The sequence below is a fragment of the Aphelocoma coerulescens genome, chromosome 12, assembly GCF_041296385.1.
Source record: "Aphelocoma coerulescens isolate FSJ_1873_10779 chromosome 12, UR_Acoe_1.0, whole genome shotgun sequence".
Lineage (NCBI taxonomy): Eukaryota > Metazoa > Chordata > Aves > Passeriformes > Corvidae > Aphelocoma > Aphelocoma coerulescens.
Window position 1 is genome coordinate 12,838,903 of NC_091026.1, and position 22,185 is coordinate 12,861,087.

Sequence of the window (22,185 nt, forward strand, 5' to 3'; positions counted from 1 at the left end):
TATAGCAGTACTGTCACATGGGGTAGGTCTGTGTGATTCTGTACCACTTTGTACCAGGACAAATAATGATCCAAGGTGTAAAATTCATAATGATCATATACCAAGTGCACAGAACTACTGCAGCTTTTTGCCGCTTTCTCCTGCTTCAGTTCTTTAAACATTTAGCTTTCCAGTAATGAGACTTTATCATTGTAAGAAGCAATTATTTTCCATTACTCACACTGTAATGCAGCTGCTGACTGGTGTATCTGGGTTTCATTCATTTTGGAACTATTTTTAAGTACTGTATCACACACCTACAGGTTGTCAGCCACTATTGTGACAAACTGTACAGCCTATATGATTATTCAGGATTCTAGGAAGGAATATATATAACAGATTTGCTCTTTATCCATGGTGGTACTTGAGAACCTGCTGGAAGTGCGTGTATCTTGGTTAAATGTTTTACTTGATAAGTTCTAAGAGCCTTTGGTAATGATACCTTAAATTTCAACTCTACTCAAAGAAGACTTAGTATTCAAGACCCCTGAGAAAATACTGTGGGTTTAGACTTACTGGTGGGAAACAGGAGTTCCAGGTTGCTGTATCATCATCACTGCTTGTACTTATGTTGACATTGCAGATATCAATCTGTGACACGCTCAGCCCATGGGAGATCTCAGCATCCCATAATTCTTCATTTTGTTGTCTCTTCATGCTGGCCAGCATCTGTAGTTCAGATGAACTTAGTCTATTTGACTGGTACTTTTCCCTGTCATACTCCTGTGAAATAAAATTGAAAAGTCAACAATATAGGACAGGATCACCAAACAGAATAGATGACTCAAACCCAGAGAGACCTTGGAGAATCTCTCAGAGAATCTTCAAGAAGGTACAATACTGAAAGAGAAACAAAATGTTTGCTAGAAAAAATTAGTTAACAGATTTCTGTTCAGCTATGAAGATCAAGCATATTTACACAGAATTACAGGAAAGAAGAACACCACAAACACTGTAATGAATGGCAGTTTTTATCCAGGGTGTTTGGTGAAGTTGCTGTTCCACTGCAATTAAAAACAGAAGATAAAAGCAGGCTTTAAGAAGTTCAAAAATCCACTAGCTATTAAATGCAAGCCTTGAATTAAACCCAATCCCACAGTTATCACGGTATCATCAACACCATCAACATAACATTTAGTTACTGGTTAAACACAGTATAAATTTTCTCTGGAAAGCCGTGTCAACACTAAATTTCAAAAGTTATTCTGGCAATTTGTTAGTGTATGAATTTTTAAGTAAATTTCAATGTCTTTTCACTTTTTTTCACATCCACTCGTTGAATTGTTAATATAACCCTAATTGTTATATCAAACTTGATCCACAAGTCAAAAGCTGCAAACACATACTAACCATTTTGCAGTTGGTAATTGAACCTCACTCAAAACCTTAAAATAAGATAGTTTAAAGTCACCCAACCTGCTGTTGGCATCATCTTTGTTTAAAGAACTCCTTCTTTGAGAAAAGCTTTCCCTTTTTTAAAGGGTCCACATAGATTGCTCTTTCACAAAGGAACAAGTCTAATACTTGAGACATCTAGTTGTGATTCTAAATGGAAGTAGAAAGCATTTCTGCTTGAAAAGTGAATCCAGGCAGTGAGCAGAACTTGAATGGATTTAGATCACTGGAATACTGGCCAGTGGGCTGTGAGACACCATACAACAGTATCCCAAGGAGGGACAGTGCTTTGATTCTAGTGAAGAGAATGGAGCTTTTAGACCAGGAGTGTATCATATTCCTTGCAGAAGGGAGGATCTCTCAGTCTGTTTTTGCTGTGAGATGGTACCAGGTACCAGAAGACCTCAAGAACACACACATGTCAGCAGTACAAGTGATATGAACACTGACAGCTTTTCCTGCTACGAAATACAGTGTGTAATGTTTAAGTGTGTCTTCTAGGGGTACAAAAGTCACCCTACCACCAGAATTCATACTGAAATTATGATTACAACTCTTTGCTTTCTCTGTATATAACATACAAGGTACAAGAAGATGACAGAAGATACAAAGCATAAGATGACAGAAGCAGTTTGCACAGCTACCATTCCTTTTTTACCCCTGGCTTATGAGGTCCAAGCTTCATTCCTGAATATTGTGATTACTACTATCATTTTTAATCCTAAAATAATATAAGATGTTTTCTCTAGATCCTTTCTGAATTCCTGTTACTAGCTCAGTGACTATTAGTCATTTGTTCACCTCACCCAAAGCTTGCTTTGTTATGCCTGGGGAGCCTGCTTTGCTCTGATGTCTCAGTCTTCTACCAGATCTGCAGCTGCTGTAACTTTTATTGATCTGACTGAACATGCTGATTTCCTGTTAATTTTTCTATATATAAACCTTCTGCAGTTATTTGATTATTGTAAGAGAAGCTTTGGCTTATCTTTATTCCCTCATGTAATTGGTATGCAGTCATTAAACTGACTGAATGAACTGGTGCTCTGCAGAATAAAAGCACTAACAATTGAAAGAACTTTTTTTTTTCTCATTCTCTTTTTAATAAAAGCACAAAAATTGCCCAAACTTGCTTGTCTGTTCCTTTACATCTATGAAGAAAGATGCATAGATTTTTGGAATTATCACAGCATAATTCTAAACATCTGCTGTTCCCCCACCCCCTCCCCAGCTTATTTCAAATTGTCATTCTGTTTTCTTTTCCTGTAATGGTCTGCCTCTGAAAATACAATACTCAGGAAGGAGAAGAGATGCTATGACCATTTTCTGTGTTAAACATCCCCTACAATAAACTAAGGAAGGAGAAATAGTTTGGATTATTTATTCTTCAACTTCAGATGACTACTACCAAAAAGCCTCTTCACAAATTTCATATTGTCTTTGTTGGTTTTCAAAGAGAGAATTTGAAAACTGAATCTGAAATTAAGTTAACTTTGTAATTTAGGAGAATCTTTTGATGTAAGAAGTACTTTTGCAATACTCGTAAATTTGTCTAAAATTAATATTTCATTTAGTAATTAAAAGCTTATCTTGTCTATTTGCATATCCTTCCCTTACAATAAAATATTTTTATTAAGCACTTAAAACTTTTGCTAGATTGACAAAACCTGTTGTTTAAAGGATTTTTTTTCATATGTAATGACATTTGCATTCTTCTAGGTTCAAATGATTTATTCAGAATTGTTTGAAAGTAGTTATACGTGTGGAAAACTTTAATTACCAGCTATCTACATGCCTGCAATATTACCCAGAGGGCTATACTTCTTTCTTAATTAAAAATATTTGAACTTAATAATAGAGAACTCTATTAAAACATGAATAAAACATTGCAAGAAACCAGGTCCTTAAAGCATATTAAGCAGCTGGCAAATCAGTTGCAGGAAGACTTGGTTAAGCATTTTTTCTTCTTCACTAGTCCTCTGTATGAGCATAAAAAGAAGTGTCAAAGAACTCCAAGGAAGGGCTTCTGTAAAATTTTAAGACTTGATTAAATCAAGTATAGGACCTAGATCTGCCAGATACTTTAATCTTATGTTTTGTAGCAGTAAAACAAATTCTGTAGCTAATGAGCTCCTATACATTAATAATAGGATTTTTTCTTGAACAAAAATAATTACAAGCAACAAGTCACACGTGCAATACATTTACAGCTACAAGTGCAGTATGGTAATGACCTTATTGTCTAAATTAGTAATCAACTATTGCAATTCACCTAGAGAGTCTACATTTAGCTGTGTTCTACAGGACAAAGTTGATGACTGCATTAAACACTGATAATATCTTTTAGGAAAGTAATAAATGTATAATTTCATTTATTAAGGACAAATAGATTACAGTTATGATAAATAATACACATACTTGAATTTTAAGTGGAAAAATTTTCTAACACTTGAAAAGATCAGGAAACAAGGAATACATTTAATTGCAAAGACGTAAGTAGTTACTGGAAATCAGAAAAATTAAATTCCTAAAAACTATACTAGGAGGGAAAGGGAATTCAAAATACAAACAAATTGTACCATACACATTCACCATCTCTAAGAAAAAGAGAATCAGATTATCAGTATCAACTGGGGCTTTTCCTATCACTGAAAATTACAGAAACATTATCTTCTTTCTCAACAGAAATGAACCCATGCATTGCTTTCTTCCACATTTTCTGCACCACTAGTGGCAGTTCTAATGTCCTTTCCAGATCATAAATACATAGAACATATGCTGCTATTTGTAGGATTTTCTCTGCTTTTTAATTTTTTTTGCTTTTCATAGTCTTTAAAATTACCAGCCACTGATATTTCTCATTATCATGAAGTCTCAGCACTGTTTCTGATTTTCACTTGCACTGTTGTGTTTCATTCCCCTTGCTTCCCCCTAATCTACTTCCTTCCCAAAGGAAACCAGTCTCCACAACCTTCATGGAAAAGGATGTTCTGTTTTTATCAGGAAAAGCACAGGGCCTCCACCAATCCAATAATCTACTTGCAGAATACAGGAAGAGATTTCCAGAATCCCTCTGAGAGACAACCTCACAGCATTGTGAGACACATAAACCCCAGCCCCTGCACCAGGACTAAAAGAGACTCATTTCACAGAAAAGCACTGAAGCATCAGTGGCATGGCAGGATGAGCATTTCCCCATCAAGGACACAGAAAAGCTGAATATGTGCTTTCCTAGACTATTCTTTAATCTGCTGCCCAATTTAGATTGCTCCTCCTAGCTCCATGCCTGGATTTCCATACCCACAGTCAACTGCAGGGCTGTCCATCCTCAGCAGCCACAGCAGCTCCAGGTAGGAAGGTAAACCTTTCAGTGGGATAGCCCTGCCCCAACAGCAGCAGCCACGTCCCATGGAAGTCATTGCTCCTGCTTTCTCTTTTACAGAGGCTCTCAAATCAGGTAACTAAAATTAACTGTATCAACAGCTCACAGAAATGCTACAGACCAAAATTCCTACAGCAGAATGACAGCACACTCCCTTTCCTACAGCAGATGAGACAAACTACAAGGACTCAAAATTATACAGGTCCATTTCCTTCATGTAAATGAGGTACAGATCATATTCCAAGACATTAAATACAAATTTTTTTCCAAACAATGCATAACTACTTCATAGAGCCCCCCAAAAAGAGAAGTGTCTATTCTTTTGGTCCCCAGAGGCGTGCAATACCTGGGGACAAAAGATATTACAAGAAATTCAAGATATATTCAAGATATTAGAAAACAAACTCCACGCTTACAATAATGATCATGCAGTAGTTCAACTCAACATCCCTGGGTAAAATCATGCAAAAAAATTCACAAAACAGCAATCCTGGGACTAAATACCATAAAACTCCTTGACCTGGAAAAGAGACACCTGCAAGGGAATATGATACACAGCCATGAAGTAGGAAGTGGCACAGGTAGGAATATGAATTTTTTAAAAAAGATTATTCATTGTTTTTTATAACAAACAGAAGAATAAGAAAGCACCAGGAAGGAGACAAAGCATTCAAAACAAGAAAAATGAAGATACATTTTTTTTCCCACAAATAGCACTTAATGTTTGAAATTCACTGTCACTAGGCAAAGGCCACATAAATGCAAAAAAGCAAACACAAATCTGTGGAAAAAAATTCCACCACCAGTTATTTACCACAGACACCACCTTTCCTGCAGTAATGGCTAAACTAAGGACTGCTGGAAGGAAGCCTGCAGGGCCATGCTGCTGAGGTACGCCCAGGTGCCTTCCTTGTCCTTGCCTGGTTATTCTCTGCAGCCATCTATGGCTGACTGCTGGACAGAAGCTGCCTCACTGCTGGCTCTCAATCACACAATTTATTATTGCTCAGGGCTCACACAGAGAGACCATGAAGTACCCAAATTAACACTCCTTCTGTGGTCATTTGTTAATACAGCAATTTAAAACCTGCCAATTTTCCTCTGTAACCTTTCAGCCCCAAACTATTTTCTAACTCACGTATTTCCAAAATGTGAGTAGCTCAATGACACATCTTTTTATCTACAAACCTTTGTGATTTCTCTTATATCTGGAGTATTATTTTGTGTGCCACAAACCCCTAAAAAAATCAACTTTCAACAGACTGAGCACAGTAAATGCTGTTATGATGAAGCCAGAATATATCTGAATGAAAGAGGTACATTAATCACTTCATGCAGATGGGTATATCTAATACAGCTTCTCTATACAATCTAGCAATTTAATTTCAAAGTAAAAATCACTTACACAAGTCTGTCCTGTCAGACATGAATTTTCTTTTGAGACTTTCTTGAGAGATGTTTTACTGACAGATCTTTCTAATTGATCTGAAACTTCTTCATATCTTTCAGTTTCTTCAGATACATTTCTAATTACTCTAAAGGATTTAGATTTACTTTGAATTGGAGAAAGAGAGAGAATAGGCTTTAAACGTCTCTGAAAGCTAATAGATTCTGTTTTTCTCATGGTGGAACTCTGTGGTTTTGATAAGACAGTCTCTTCGAAGTTATATTTGCTGTGTTCCTTATTCTTCCAGTATTCATTTCTCTGTGACATCTTATTTAATGGGATCTCTTTAAAAATTGCTGAATCAGATGTTCCTTTTCTACTGTGGCTGTCCTCAATGTCCTCAGTACCCTGGATGAGTTCACTGTTGTCATCCTAAATTTAGGAAACAAAGCAGGAGTGGTTGGTTCCTTCTCATCATCACACAATTCAGTTTTACATAACTGTAACACTTCAAAATCTCTCTTTAATCTCTGCTTCCTGTTTCCAAATTTACAAGGATTCTGAAAAACAGCTGCTTCTCCTGGCAAATACACTGACTATACCATAAACATATTCTTACATCTGAAGCTGATTACTCTTTTCAAAATGTCAGGCCAAATTTTGAATGCTGGTAACCTCCCAAACCTGTGTCTTACATGACAATCATAATTTCAAGAGAACTTACTACAACTGAAAACCAAAACTAAGCAAAGAGTCCATGACAATGATGTCTTTCCATTGAATTATTAATATTCCATATTGTCACATTGCATCTTCAACTTAAATGGAGAAGAAATAACTCCTGCTGAAATAATTTTGCTCTGCCCTGGTAATCATATGGTACTGGGTATCATTTTCATTACCATTTGAATGCAATTTAAGAATTTTAGAGGTTAGTTTATTAACCTTAAATGCATGCTTCTAACAATGTCTCTGCAAAATATCCCACGAATCAAGTGTATGATGTTCACTCATACCCCATCTCAACAACAATCAGCAGGACTGAACAGAGGGAAAGAGAAATAATGGAAGTGTTTGACTCAACGTTCTTATTCTCAAAAAAGAAAGGATGAGAGAGGCCTCATCTTCATATGGTGATGCTGCTCCTCTGCCATATGTTCCCACACAGGATGTAAGGCAGTATCACCTGCAGTGTGCCTCTCACAGCTGAGGTGCAATCCTGCTGCACATGAAAGTGAACCAAGACTGTTACTGACTTCAGTGAGTCCAAGATTACACAGCATGAAGTGCACATTCAAAAAGATAATCCCTCAGTTTTATTAATGGTACACATTTTGGAAATTTATAGTTTCATTCCCTCAGTTATTTTGTAGAGCAGTTAAATTCAGTCCTTCCTGCTATTATGCAACTCAGTTACATTTTATTTCTCTGCTGTGAGCCGCAGATTTGAATGCTAAGAAACAAATTTTACAGTTAAAAGTGAAATATACTTGAATGTTCATAAAGGTAGGAACTTTAGCAGTTACAGTAATGACATAATGAAATTATTGCATGCATTGACAATCCAGTGAATTTCTATACAGTATCAGATGATACTAGATAGAGATACTAAAAATGTTTAGTATAAACTAAAAAATTTTCTTTCATTAATTTCATTGCTGGAAGATTTCCACATTGCTAAAGAATTAAAGTTGGTGATGCTCAGACAGGATCTACAGCAGAAATACCAATAATCAAGTGACATTCAAAAGCTGGAATTTTATAACCCACTTTCAACAATGGCAATGAGCAAAACCAGTCTCCATTTACAGTTTTAAAAGGCACAATGAATTCTTATTTACTGAATTCTTGAGCAACCACAAAGGACTTGGATCTCACCCAAATCTATGATGCAGGCTTTCCTACAATATTTTTTTGTAGCAATGATGCACAGTTCTGGCATCTCTCTGTTAGCATAGGGCCTGACAAAGTTAGGTTTCTTTTGTCAACTTGTTGCAAAAGACACCTGCATTGAGTCCTGTATCCAGTTAGACACAACAACCCGACAAAGATCTGCCTGTTGGTATACGGGGAAAAGATGATTTATCCTCTCTGTCTGGCTTAAAGACAGAATCTCATCCCAGGAATTTTAGGATGAAGACTGCTTTATCAAGAGTTACATGTACAAAGTGCCTACCTCCTCACTGCTGTCAGTTCCTTCAAAGCTATCTTCAGTTTCGGTTTTCTCATCTTCTCCATTACTGTCTGGCTCCAAATCCAAAGGGAAAACACAACTTTCTGGTGACACGTTTGGACACTTTCCGTGAGGAGGTGATCGAGGTTTTGATGAAAATGTGAAAACCTCTTTATTATTCCTGTGATGATCAGCTGTTTCCCTGTTGTGATGTTCAATAGAGGCATTCTGGGCTGAGGGTAAATTACAGCAAGCTGAACTTCCAGTAGCTCTGAAGTGCTCCTTCCCATCCAACTGAATACCCTCAGTGAAGCTCTCTGGAAACACCCATTTATCTGAAACATACAATTTTAATGGCAAATATGTAAACTGTGAGCTACTCTGATCATTCTCATTTTCTCAGAAAGTTGTACAGCAAAGTAAATTTTTCTAATACAGAAATATTTTGCCTATCAAAGAAGAGTAAGAGTGATGAGGATGCAGTGAAAAAGATCAGGTTGCTTTCAATGTGCAGCAAGGTTAATCAAAACATTTCTAATCAGAGCTCAAAAAGTAAACAGGCTTTGGTACATGACATGCAAGCCTGCAATTTGCAAACCTGAAACTATTTAGCGTCAAGATTTTAAACCTGCAACTGAATTTTATTATTGGAAAACATAATTTTATTAAATATAGCCATTGATATTTTGCTATAGGCATTTTTTGTGTCTGACATTTAAAAAATAATCACACATTGGTGGAAAGTTCATAATATTACAATCTGCTCCTTCTTTATTGCTGGAATTCCACACTTTTACATTGAGAACGTATGGTTTAAATCTCAATTTAAAACTACTGTTCTGATAAAAAAGTGTGACATGAAAAATGTATAGAGATGTATAAAGATTCACCAAGTTTCCCTGAATATAGCCACAACTAATCTGACAATTTAAAAACAAACAATAAACTACAGAAATGGATTTAAAGATGGAGTGCACCAGATACACACGAAAAGACCATTTTTATATTCTTATTGTTAACTTATATTTTATTGTTTGGAATGATGGTATAGAAAAAAAAGGCAATTTGATTGATTGAAACCAATCTCAAATAGCATCTAAGGAAAGGGGAATTGCTCAAGTATGCAATACTCCCTTATCTTCATTAAAGGTAGTGTGGTGTGGATTATTCACTAGATATTGAAACTTTCCAGCTCCATAAAACAAAGTTACCATCAACCCTACTAAAAAAATTCAATAAAAAAATACTAAAAATGTAATAATGAAGTTGCATTGCAATAATAAAATGCTTGCCATCACAGAAGACAGTAAGTTCAGTGTGATATTTTGTGCTTTACTGTGATATTTTAGTTTTAGTTTTGTTAGAATTACCACTTCAGGCACATTCAGCAGCTTGGGTGGGTGGGAGGAAGTCTGAATCACCATAAATGAAGACAAAAGAAAGAAAAATGAGATGCCAGGAGAAACAGCTGTCTTCTTATTGGGTTGCTGTGATTTTTCCAGTTTATTGAAGACAGCTAGTAAAGCTACCAAACTCCAGTTAATATCCAGGAAACAGTGAAAAGTAGGGACTTGACATGTCTTGTATGATCATGGCTTGCATCTTCTTGTTCCAGAGAAGACCATTTTTCAATCTCTACATGAAGACCATCTTAAAAAGAACCCCCAGAGCTTTCAGGCAAACTCTTGTTATATTAGAAAGTCATTCTGGTTTAAAACAATCTAGTAGATTGTTCTTTTAATTATTACAAGCCTTGAAAGCTGAACATGCAAGTGATTAATTTTATTTTATAACTATTTTGGACTAGTTTTTCCGAGAGCATCAAGAAATGAGTGAGACTTCAAAACTTCTAGGAAACAGCCTTCATTGAGTAAACCAAATTACTTTTAGCTCTGATCTATAACTACAGGTTCTTCAAAGGAGGATATTAGAGCAGAATTCTCCTATCTACTATCATTCAAGATTGTGTCACACTCCTCTGATAACATATTTTTCATAGGCAATGGAATTACATGTGAAGGGTGGTACACAAATAAAACAAAATCATAAGAGAAAACACAGTCATGAACATTTCACAGATTTTATGCCTTTGCTATATTTTGCTATCTATAAAAGCTGCCTTTATTAAGCAATCATTTCCCCTATAAAAATGAAATGAGAAGAGGGATTTTCTCATGAACTTTTTAAGTGAAGCTGAACACAGTATTTGGATGTTCAAGAACAAAGACTCAGGAAATGTTTTTTCCCCAACTGATCCTGTGACCTAACATGATTTACAAACTCTGTCACACTAAATCAGTATTTTCAATTACTCAGTTATTTATCCAGTAGGAATCTCGCCCACCAAGGCTGAGATTGTTTGGAAAGTCTTTGGCCCTGGAGATGCTGCCTTGTTCACAACTCCAGAAAGCACTATGCAGAAATACCACAAAAATATTACTTATCCCCAAACTTCAACTGGACAACTCTTCTAGATGTAAAGAATCTTTTTCCCAGCTATTCCGGTTGCTAAGTCTAAAATGCTGTTTACCCTTTTTCCTAAGGCAATGATATTAAAATTTTTAAATTGCTGCATTTTTCAAAACAAACAAATCTTCAAAAGTTAGCTAGCTAAGGAATTTCCTGTATTTTTTCTTACCTCAGCGCTTTGCAGTCTTCTGACCAGTCTGGCACCCACCCTTCCAGTTTAATCTAGACACATTTTATTAGGTTTCCCTGGCAGTGTCTTGACTAACACCAAAATACACAACATACACTCCTCAGTATTCAGAAGGTCTTCTCCCCATCATAAAATTAGATTTGACATGTTTCATGCTGCCTTCATGGTTTACAAATACACACTAATAGCTCAGACCACTGTAAAGAGCCCTCTAGGGTATGGTTATGCACTTAGTGTACAACTCACTTCAAGAGAATTCAGGAATTCTTATGCACAAAGGACTGGGAAGGAGTAGAGGGGAGTGGCTTAATTTTTTTGTCTCCTGACTTAGCAACAACCCACTTCCCACATTGCAGTCTCACCTGTTCTATTCTCATTCTAGAATAATGCCCAATGCAGTTGTTGCTGTTTAATTCATAGAGGGCATTAGAGATAAAATTTTGTAGTGAATTCTGAAGGAAACAACATGATGAATCACTTGCTTTTTAAAGATTTTAAGTCAATTTTGAATGAAGTATCAAAACATGTAAAAGAAGTCCTAGAGTAACAGTTTTTGTCAAGTGTTTAGAGAACATGAGGCAGTTAGAGCCTTGAACTCCTGACTTCTACTCCTGGCTCTGCCTCAGACATCCAAAATTTTCTTACATTTTAGTCACCATTGTAATGTCTTGCCCAGACCAAAAGGAGTTCAGAAATATAAATAAGCACTTTAAAATAATTATATAATCTATATAACATTAGCCTGAATATCCTGCCTTTTTAGCCTAAGCCTCCCTGTAAGAACTACATTCATTTCCAGAGTTGTTGAAGAAATATACTTGAATTAGGAATAAGTCAAACCCTAACACTTATTTGCATAGCACAGTACTTATTCTTAATGAAATATGCACAGGGAAGACAGAAAAGTCTGTATGATTTGAAGATGACATTTTATGCTGGTTACAGAGTTCAGCAACTTCTGTAACCTGTAGTCAGTGTAGCACTTTTTAAATAGTCCACAAGTGAAAGATGCAGGGAGTTTTGGACCAAACAAAATCCCATTATCTCTCCAACAGAAACTATACTAGAATTTCTTTTTAACTCATAATTTCCATGTCAATTGTAATGAATAATTTGGAATACATTCTTAGCAAAATATGCAAACTACTACGTAATCGCAACATTGCAGCAAACAACATAAATGCAAGAATGATCACCTTACCATCTAATTAGCTCTTCTACACAGTCAGACTTATGCAAAAGCTTCTAATCACAGCCTAACATTTTAATGAAGGTTTCAGCATTGAACAAATAAGATTGGCGTAAACAATGTTAACTCATTTTATTTCTTCTCTCAGGTCAAGTATATCCCACTTTGGAAGAAGTCCAGAACAAAGCCTAGAAGAGGACTTTCCTTGATAAAGAAGTTGCTTATAGGAAGTTCCTCAGAAAAAATAAATCCAGTATTAATGGAAAAAGAAATCATTAAGTCATCTACATCCAATTAGATAACTTCATGTATTGAAAAGAAACTGAAATCTGCAGACTGAGCTAACAGTGACAAGCAATGAAAATACAGGGAATAGTTTGTAGAATTGTACCTTACAAACTCACATAATGCATTTATCTGCCTGTACACACAATTAAGATTATAAGGAAACAGTTTTCATTCTTGCAAACACAAACAGCAGAAGATCAGAGTTTACACATAGCTTTCTTCCTCAGTTCTCTGCCTCTGAATTTATGAGAGGGCATTTAGACAGGCCAGTCTACTGCCCTAAGGCTGTCTTGTCATATCACTTAAAATTACATAAAATAACGTGTTGATTAATTTTTCTAAAATTCTGGCATTAGATAGAGGTCCTGGTGTTCTAGATGAAAAACAAGTTAATACAGTGATTCCTGCCCCAGAGTTCTCAAAATTCAGGTAAATAGGAAGGAATTAAAATATTCTCCAGAAGAATTCTCTATTTGCCTGAATATCTTGCATCTCTTTCAGTCAAATTATAGAACCTATAATAGCAATTATGGATTACTGAAGCTGCCATACTATGTAACCACTTCTAAATATCCCCAAAGAATACACACAATGGAAATCATTCACAATATGAAGGAAAACCTCATTGGTCAATTTTGAGCACATTTGAGTAGTCCAACTACTTTTCAAATTGCTGGCTATGCCTTCTAATAAAATGTAACACTACTTTTTCATAGAGACAAAGGATACTTTTGCCACAATAATGCCCTTCCCAGACACATGAAAAGGAAGTTGATTGACACTGTATGACAAAAAAAACCCCACACTTTTTGGTAGACAGGTGTGAAAGGGAAAAAACCCAAAACATAAGCTGAGATGTCTTTCTGTGAATAAGAAAAGAAATAAATCACCACTGAACTTAATAAACAAAATAACCCTCTCTCCCCTGCCCCCCCCCCCGATATTACATAGGTAGTGTAGTGAACATTCTAAACTCTTATCCGGGACAAGTAAAATTTCTTGTGCACTTCATATTTGGAGTCTTCAGTGTTAAATTTATTAGAGATTTAAAGAATAAATTATTTTTAGTTCTTTTCCTTTAATCATGAGAGCATGGAGTTTTTATATTCATTCGCTGCTCTGGTACTCTGCTTAATCCTGCAAATCTTTATCAATGCTCAAAAGCAATTCTGTTGCTGGGTGCTTGATTTCCATAATCCCCCACAACACAGACATTTATTTTTTATGTGAACTGCTTTTGGGTCCTTTGAAATTTACAGCAGATAGTCCCTCACACCACATAGAACTGAAATGTAAAATAACATGAAATGAGTACCATACCACTGGTTATCTCCCATGTGGGTTTGGCTGCATTTTTTAGAGATAATCTTCTATCACTGCTCTTGTCTGGTGATGGTACTTGTGCTGAGGTGAGCTGAAAATCTGCTTCTCCACTCACAGATGTTTTCTGAGTTTGAATTTCAGGGTCTGAAATGCAATGCAGAAATGAAATGCCTGTGAAGACTCATATTGAGTGCATATGGGGCATTGTACTGGGATGCAAACATCTTCCAAACAGCATGGGAATCTTGCAGGGCAGCAGGAACCTGTCAGCCAAAAGGAAGTAAAAATTTAACACTAGGCATGGAAGAAGGGCAAACCATAGTAATTATAAAAAACAGGCTTGCAAAAGTCTGCAAAACAATCAAGAACCACTGCAGCAGTTCAGTTATTTTCACAGCATGAGGAAGGAGGAGCATGTGTATAAATTGTGGCTACTGCCAGCAGGTGCTGATGCCTGGCTCAATCACTCACAATACAAATAGCTGCAGAGAGAATGAGCATTTATTCACCCTCATACAGGAGAATAAGTCATTATTTAATGAATATGTCTTCAGTAATTAATTAGGTAGATAAGGGATTAGAAAAACAAGAATAAAGTCTTAGATTCAAAGGCACAATCATGCAAAAATTTTGGCAGTTTGAGAACTCTACATATTTGCTTTATGCTCTTACCATTTTGATATACATTTGCAGTTGTTCGGAGAGTATTTCTTTTGTCTCCTTGAACTAAAATATCATTGGATGACCTGAATGATAGCTCCAATCTCTCAGTATCTAGTATGGATTCAGTTGGCAGTCCTGAATTTTGAAGTTGGCATGACGTTTTGTTACCCAAGGTCTTTGTTACCTTGAAAGACATTATTTCTTGATGAAAGATAAAAATGTAACAGCTTTCAAAATACTCAAAGATAAACACGCATTATGAATTACACATCTTTTTCAAATACATATTTCCAAATATTTTTTTAAACATTTTTTTAGGAAACTTCATGTTAGGCTCTATTCAGTGTGGTATCTTCAATCTTTACAGTCAAGTAGCAGGCAGAGGTTTTTTTTTTTCACTGAGTGAATGGAACAATGCAAAGAAAAGGGAAAAAAATTAAAATCCACTATCAGAATAAAAAGACTAAAACTTGTAGTTATTCTAGACCTCAGGAGTATTTTCTTCCTTGGAGGAAGTAATATCATTTCACATCTTGACTTTCAAGTGACTTCCTACACAAGAATTTATTTCCTTTGGCTGGATCCCTTATTCTTGCTGTTAAAATGAGAACTGTAGTCCTGATCAGATTCCAAAAACCTGCATATTTGTTGCTGGCAGACTGGGACCAGGTGTTTTCCCTGGCATTGTAATTGACAGCATCACATGAGCTACTGTAAGGCTGACTATCAGAGCATACTGAAATGTAATTTCTGCTCTGCATTATAGCTCTCATCATAAAGAAAAATATTTACACACACACACAGGAAATTTCAGCAGTCTAGAAAAAAAATTCAGAAAAATAAGGATGAGAAATCACAGAGTAATTTTGGTAGAAAGAGACATCTTTAGGTCTGATGCTAAAATTAGATCAGCCTGTTGCAGTCAAGTTTTGATGTCTTCAGAAGCTCTGAAATTCTCCAATCTCTTTATGACCCTGTTGCAGCACTGAACCTCTTCATTGATATATTTATTCAGATCCTCCCTGCAGTTAGGGCCCACTGCCCCTGGCCTTTCAGGGCACCTCTTAGAAGAGGTCTGGCTTCTCTACAGCCCTGCATTCATTGAAAATAGCAACTAGATTCCCCCCTAGCCTTCTCTCCCGTGGGCTCAACAAACCCATGCCCTGAGCTGGAGCCACCCATGCATTTTCCTTCCCCTCCTCTGGATGTTACAGGATCTCTGGCACTGGAGGTTCATGACCTATCACAGTTCTCTGGAGGCAGCCTCTGAAATAAACATTTAGTGTAACTCCTCTGCTTATCAATGTCTTCCTTTGCAAAAGTGCCAACAGTGTTGCTGGAATTTAGCCCTTCTTACCTTTCCAGATACCTTTGTATTGGGTCTTCTGTTTGAAGATGGAGGTGGTCCAAGGATCTTTGACCCAAATGCAATATGTGATACATCTTGAGTTTTACTGCTGAATATGTTGCCTTGGACTCTACTAACCAAGTTACCTAAGTTAAGAAAAAAAAATAGTTAAAAAAATTTACAGTACTTACAAGCAGTAAAAAGTAATGTTTTTTAAAAATCAACTAAAAGAAGAGAATTATGAATACTAAACATATATAAAAATTATGGTCCTTTAAAGTGCAATCCCTAGAAATATAGGAATAACACATTTTATAAAAGTGTGTCAACATATCAGCAAGAAACTTTTGGTCTATTATAGAGACATATTTCTAATCTTCTTGCTTTAAAGTTTTATTTAAAAGTGGGTTATTTATAAACAAAAAAAAAATTGGTTTGCAGGATTTCTTTAGAACTTCAATGAAAACCTAACTTCTGACAGGAAGAAAAAAAGAACTCTAATTAATAAATAACAGAATAAATAAATAATAACACAAAAAAACTGAGGCAAGACTGTCAAGATATTAGTCACAGCTCAGAGAACTGTTTACATGTAGCTTGCTTTTTGAAATTACTGAATCTACTGTATTACCAGGGCTGAGCCCTAATATTTCAAATAAACTATTGCTGTTAAAATATTCTACCCTTTTCAGTATTTATTTTTTTTACTGCTTAAATTGGAGATTTATTTTTGTAAGTCTTTCAAAGCACAGAAATTGCCAACAAGTCTTCAAGACAAACAAAAAGTAAACATGGAATGCAAGTGAATGTTCTCAAAAAATTTTAAAAAGGACAGTAAAATGGTTACACATTAATTTTACTATCAGGGTTGCAGAGCTGCATATACTATCTATTTTCCTCTTTTATAATTCTCCAAGATCATCAGTGAATTCTCCTTTCCACAGCTGATAAAACTGGTATCTTCACATTAATTTATATTTAATATTTACAACGTCCAAAGATATTTTCTTCCTACAACTTCAATGTTAAATTGCTATTTCACTTTAGAGATTTGACACCTTTATAAAGCAATAAAGTGGAAACAAAACATTTTGCCGATTCCCCTGAGCATTTTTCATAACCTTATTTCAAGATCAGCTTTATTTACAGTGTCATCAAGGAAATGAAAAACAGTTCATGCATTAGCCACCAACATCATCATTTACTGTACTAATAAGCACAGAAGAAGCTACTTACTGCCATTACCTGCCTCCCTTTTTCCTGATGTGACATTTGGTCACTGTTAACAGCTGCCATTTCACAAGATCAGATGACCTGTCTTGGTTTAACATCAATTTCTTTTTGCTGGCTACCTTGGGATGTTGTTAGCTCCAATTAGAAAAGCTGATTTGCATTAAAGTCTGTCTTAATGACCACATTAATTGACTGCAATTAATTACCTACATCTACACGTAACAGTGTGTTGATGACATAATGAAATAATATGTGCAATTAAAAGTGAATGATACTAAAAATAATTTAGGCTTTTAATTATCAAATAAACAAAAAGTTTAGTGTCTTAAAAGAACATTTTCCAATTAAAATGTACCTAAACATACCAAAGCTTCCAATTTCAAGTAGGTCAACTTCTGAAATTTGAAAAACATGTCTGGAAGAACACATCCTATCTTCATAATGTGGGATTAAAAAAGAGATTAAACCTTAAACTGAAGACATTTCATCTTCATGTAGGTGAGGGATGTTATCATTAATTACTTTACCACATATTCCTAAGGGCTATGTATCTTTGTAGTCCAGATGGTAAAATCTGAGTCTTGTTTTAAATAAACATACACTTTTTCTGCTTAGACGCATCATTCACACTATTGTACTTATTTAAATTTTACAGTCCCTCATATTTTAACAATCCAGCCAAGAAGCTTTTCTTTTAAACATAGTCACTAAGAAATTGGATTACAGAGTTTCCTCTGCTATTCCAAAGGCAAATTTATAATCCAACTTTACAACAGAACTCTGGCTTGACTACTTGTAGGGCAGTAATACTCTAAAAGTATTATTTTCCCTTTAATACTACAAAAATGGTACTTGCATGTAAAAGAAAGGCTGAATATGATTTAAATACATAAATATATGAAGGGTCTTACTCTAAGCAAAAATTCAAAACCCCTACTCATTTCAGCTGCTGTAAGACAAAGATTGCCTTTGCTAATGAGGTATATCGAGAGAGAGCAAAAGCTAACAACTTGAAAAAGCACCAGCACAGGCAGCTTAGTGCAGATGATGAAATCTTTATGAGTTGTTTTTTTTTAATATTCTGGTTAAAGCAGAAGAAAAGAAGTTTAAAAAGTAGTTTTTAAAACCTTTTGATATTATCAAAGTTGCTCTCAAAGTTTATTTTTCTTTAGAGCTTCATGAGATGGTACAGTCTTAACCAGTAGTTATCATTCTCTGTAACCTTATTGCTTTGGTCAATACTTTGCACATGTTTCTTCAGAGCATTTTAACAGAAATGGTGGAAATGATTATTCACTGAATTCAAATACTAAAGATGAGAATCCTCAAGGCTGAGAAAGTTCTAAACCCAGTGGACTAAAAATCTACCTTCCTTAACTACAGCACCACTTCTAAAACTGCCTGTACTGATGAAGATGTGTTCAAAATGGGTTCTTTATCTAATTTGCTTGCTCAGACTCACTTTGAAGCTACTTCAGTCCTACTTCCTTCTCAGAAGATGTTCTACCACCCTGTTGTAGTATGATCACATCACTAGTAAAAGGGGTCACAGAGGAAGGGGAAAACGAAATACTTTAGGAAAACATTCCAACTATCATATGGGCTAAACCAAAGCTTTAACTTTGTGTCTTGTTCAGAGGCCAATAATAACATAAGAGTAGAGGAAAGAGGATGCCTACAGAGAGATTTCACCTGTGCATTTTTCTAAGTTACAGCAATAAGAAATTTATGTACTTCTCCAGATTAAGATGAAAATAACAATCAAACCAACATTTTAAGAAGAGTGAAATTATCAGTTCTCCATGAAGGACATGAATCAGAGCACCTCATTTAAAATCCATTGTAACTATCATTTTTAAGAAGGGCTTGCACATATTCCAGGATATTTACTGTTGTAAATGGATCTACAGAATAACTTTTTTTTAAAAAAGAAAAGAGTAAAGATCAGTTATGTGTACATGCAACTGAATTTACAAACCCGACTGAATTTATGCCCAAATATCCTGGGCATAAGGAAATTACATTTTGGATATGTTTAGAATTCTAATCAATGAAATTTAGTGACATATTACTGAAAAAAATCACCTTTTTTTCTACATTGATTTATTTCCTCATTGAAATTGTAGCTGATGTCTTCAAAACTCAAAAAACTGATTAAAATCCCCCCTTATTTTCTTCAACTACAAAGAAACTTGTCAATAGCTGAAAATTTTATTTCATTCTTTACATAGTTCTGTGAACACCAGTACTGTATAATTTTACAACTCCAGATTTCTAATAATGAACATAAATAATCTATGTTTCTCTCCACTGCTGTTCTTTAAATGACGATCTATCTTTTCACAAAATTGTTTTAAAGAGATAATCAGTATTTTGAATCAAGACAATAAGGACTTTAAATATATTTGCCGTAGTGAAATTCTGCTGTTGACTTCACTGCGGGTAGGAAGGAATACACAATTTTAAAGCAAAATAGCAGCTTTAGTAAAAAGCTCTCAATTGTCTGACCCAAGTCTATTTAAGCAATTTCACATCTTAGCATTCGTATCTACAATTCCGTTTCTACTGATTCTTGGCTTACAGATCTTATTTGAACAGACATGCCAACTTAAACATAAAAACACAGGAAATGCTAGTCTAGAACAGGCCAATAATCTCTGTAACATTCAGTTTCAAAGGCCAAACCCAGTGCTTCAGAAATAGCACAAGATAATTCAGTATGGATTTTTGAAATCATTTGCCTTCAACACAATTCTTAGAGAAAGTTTGAAAAAATTTGGAAGTACAAAATTGAATTTTTTCTTCACATATTTACTGCTGCTAAATACAACATTACTGTTACCCATATAAATTGCCAACTGATTTTGGAATCATACCAATTTCTTTCCCAGCTTCTTTTAGCAGTAGATTCCATATTTTAATAATATTCTGTGTAACACGGCGTTTTCTTTTATGTGTTTTTAATGTTCAACTGCATCATCACATCAAGTGATGTCTTGTTTTTGTGCCATGAAATAAGTGGCTTTTATTGAACTTCCTTTGTATCACTGGTTACTTCATAAATGCCCTTACGTAAAATTTAAACGTTTTCAACATATCTTATGTGAGAGTTTTTCACTCATACTGCTTCTCCCTGAATCAATTCTTGGTCTGTAAGGTATTTTCTGAGACGGTTTAACTGATAATGTATGAAGTATTTCAGATAATAATGCAAAAGTGATTTAAAGGTTTGATACCTTTTTCATTTCCTATGAATTTGAATTTCCTGCTACTTAGTTTTTTTAAAACATTAAAATCTGAAAATTCTACTGAGCTATATCTATGGTGATGATAACCTTCCTGCCTTGAGTCATTTAATTTTGATTCTTTAAAGCTTAACTGTAGTTATCATTCCTCCCCTATGCACAATCCTTTGCATTTAGCAAAGCTAGATTTTACATGATGTTCCACATTTACCCCATACAATGGCCCCTAGAGCATAATTTTTCAACACAGTGGCCACAAGACATAAAACTAGTAAACTGAAAATGTTGCTTTGAAAACTGTCATTTTTCCTGCATGTTTTCTGCTCTCTTTTTCAGGAAAAAGTAAATATGGTATTGCCCATCTCAAAAGCTTAAAACTCTCTGACGTCCCAGTCTTTATTAAACCAGTATCTGTATCATAGTAAAATTTTGCTCCCCTGTTATTCACTTCTCTGTTGAGATTATTCCTAACTACAATAAACAATACAGAGACTAAAACAAAAACTTTTGAGGTCTCCTGCTGTTAGCTTTCCGCTGTAACAATAATTTTAAATTTAGTCTTCTGTTTGCTTTCTCTTAGCTTTTATCCAAGTCAATAGCTTATATTGGCCCAGTTTCTTTAATAGACCTATTCAATGCTGCCAAAGTCTAAATTATATGGGTTATTATTTTGTAGCTTACAGAAACATTCAAATAACTCCAAGACACCAACGAGACAAGATTTTCCCTGTCAGAGTATAAGCTGAGGACACTGCATGGTCATATTGCCAGAAAAGTTTCATTGATGTGAACATACTCTAAAAAGAAGTGTAACAACTCCACTGTACAATGCTTCAATGTACATTCATATGACATCTCAAACATCGTTATAAATCTCATGCTTGAATTAGAATTGTTCAGGCTGCACACAGACCTCAAACTATAGAACAGACGTGTCTGTGTGCTTGTGGCACTACAGGTGCCTCATGTTTCACTTTAAGACATTGGAACTCTTCACATGGACATTTACAAAACAATTATTTGTACACTTACTGTATCGATTGTATTCACAGTATTTTAATATAACAGAATACCTGTTTCCCGCACTGTATTTTCCCTACATTTTATTTCTGGCTTGTGAATTTTAGTTAGATTCAGCAATTGTGTAACTTGTGGCACATCAGAATTGAGCTGGCAGGTTTTAGGAATAACATCTAAGCACTCACACGGCGTAGATGGAAAAACTCCCGTACCTAGAATCAAAAAACATGGGCTTTACTTCACTTGTGACACTATGGAATTAAATTTGACTTACATTATTCGGTAGATTACATACACTTTAGTTTATATGGCTATAAAAATGGAGTAGATTATGGTAATTTGAAAAACTTGCTGCAATTGGTCACTTTTTATTGTAAATTTGAAAATTATTTTGTGTATACTTTTAGGCCAAAAATTTTGAATACAGTTAAAGAAATATACGCTAACGTCTGAATAGCTGTAGAAAATCAACTTCTTTGATTTTTCAAGAGAGCGAACAAAACAATCACAAAATACATTTTGTTAATTTTTATTACAACTCAGCTTTAATTGTAACACTGATGCAGTTATTTTCAGATAAAATGAACAGCTAAATATGGCATTTATATCAGTGGGACTGAAGTAGCAAAGGAGAAGTCCCATATATGCAAATAAAGAATTTAACAAGCTTTATTCCAAACTTTGGACACCATTATCCATTCATGATAAACCAAAAAGCTGTCAACCTATGTATTCTTGTGACACCAGGCACTAGTAAAATGTGAGCTGATTATCTCTGCTTTCCCTTTGATAACCAATACAGACTGAGTTTATGAATGCTGCTCTATACAAAGAAAGGAATCCA

General features: G+C 35.1%; 1 protein-coding gene across 5 annotated transcripts in view; it reads right to left on the minus strand.

Annotated features, from left to right (window-relative positions):
• Positions 1–22,185, minus strand: part of CFAP20DC (CFAP20 domain containing) — a 68,753-nt gene that overhangs the window by 21,267 nt on the left and 25,301 nt on the right. For all 5 annotated transcript variants that reach the window (XM_069027735.1, XM_069027733.1, XM_069027734.1 and 2 more), the window contains 7 exons: positions 21,395–21,553; positions 15,853–15,989; positions 14,505–14,679; positions 13,830–13,976; positions 8,377–8,708; positions 6,219–6,632; positions 556–762 (listed from right to left, as the gene is read on the minus strand). In XM_069027735.1, coding sequence (XP_068883836.1) covers positions 556–762; positions 6,219–6,632; positions 8,377–8,708; positions 13,830–13,976; positions 14,505–14,679; positions 15,853–15,989; positions 21,395–21,553 — 1,571 coding nt within the window. The remainder of the gene's footprint in view (positions 1–555; positions 763–6,218; positions 6,633–8,376; positions 8,709–13,829; positions 13,977–14,504; positions 14,680–15,852; positions 15,990–21,394; positions 21,554–22,185) is intronic.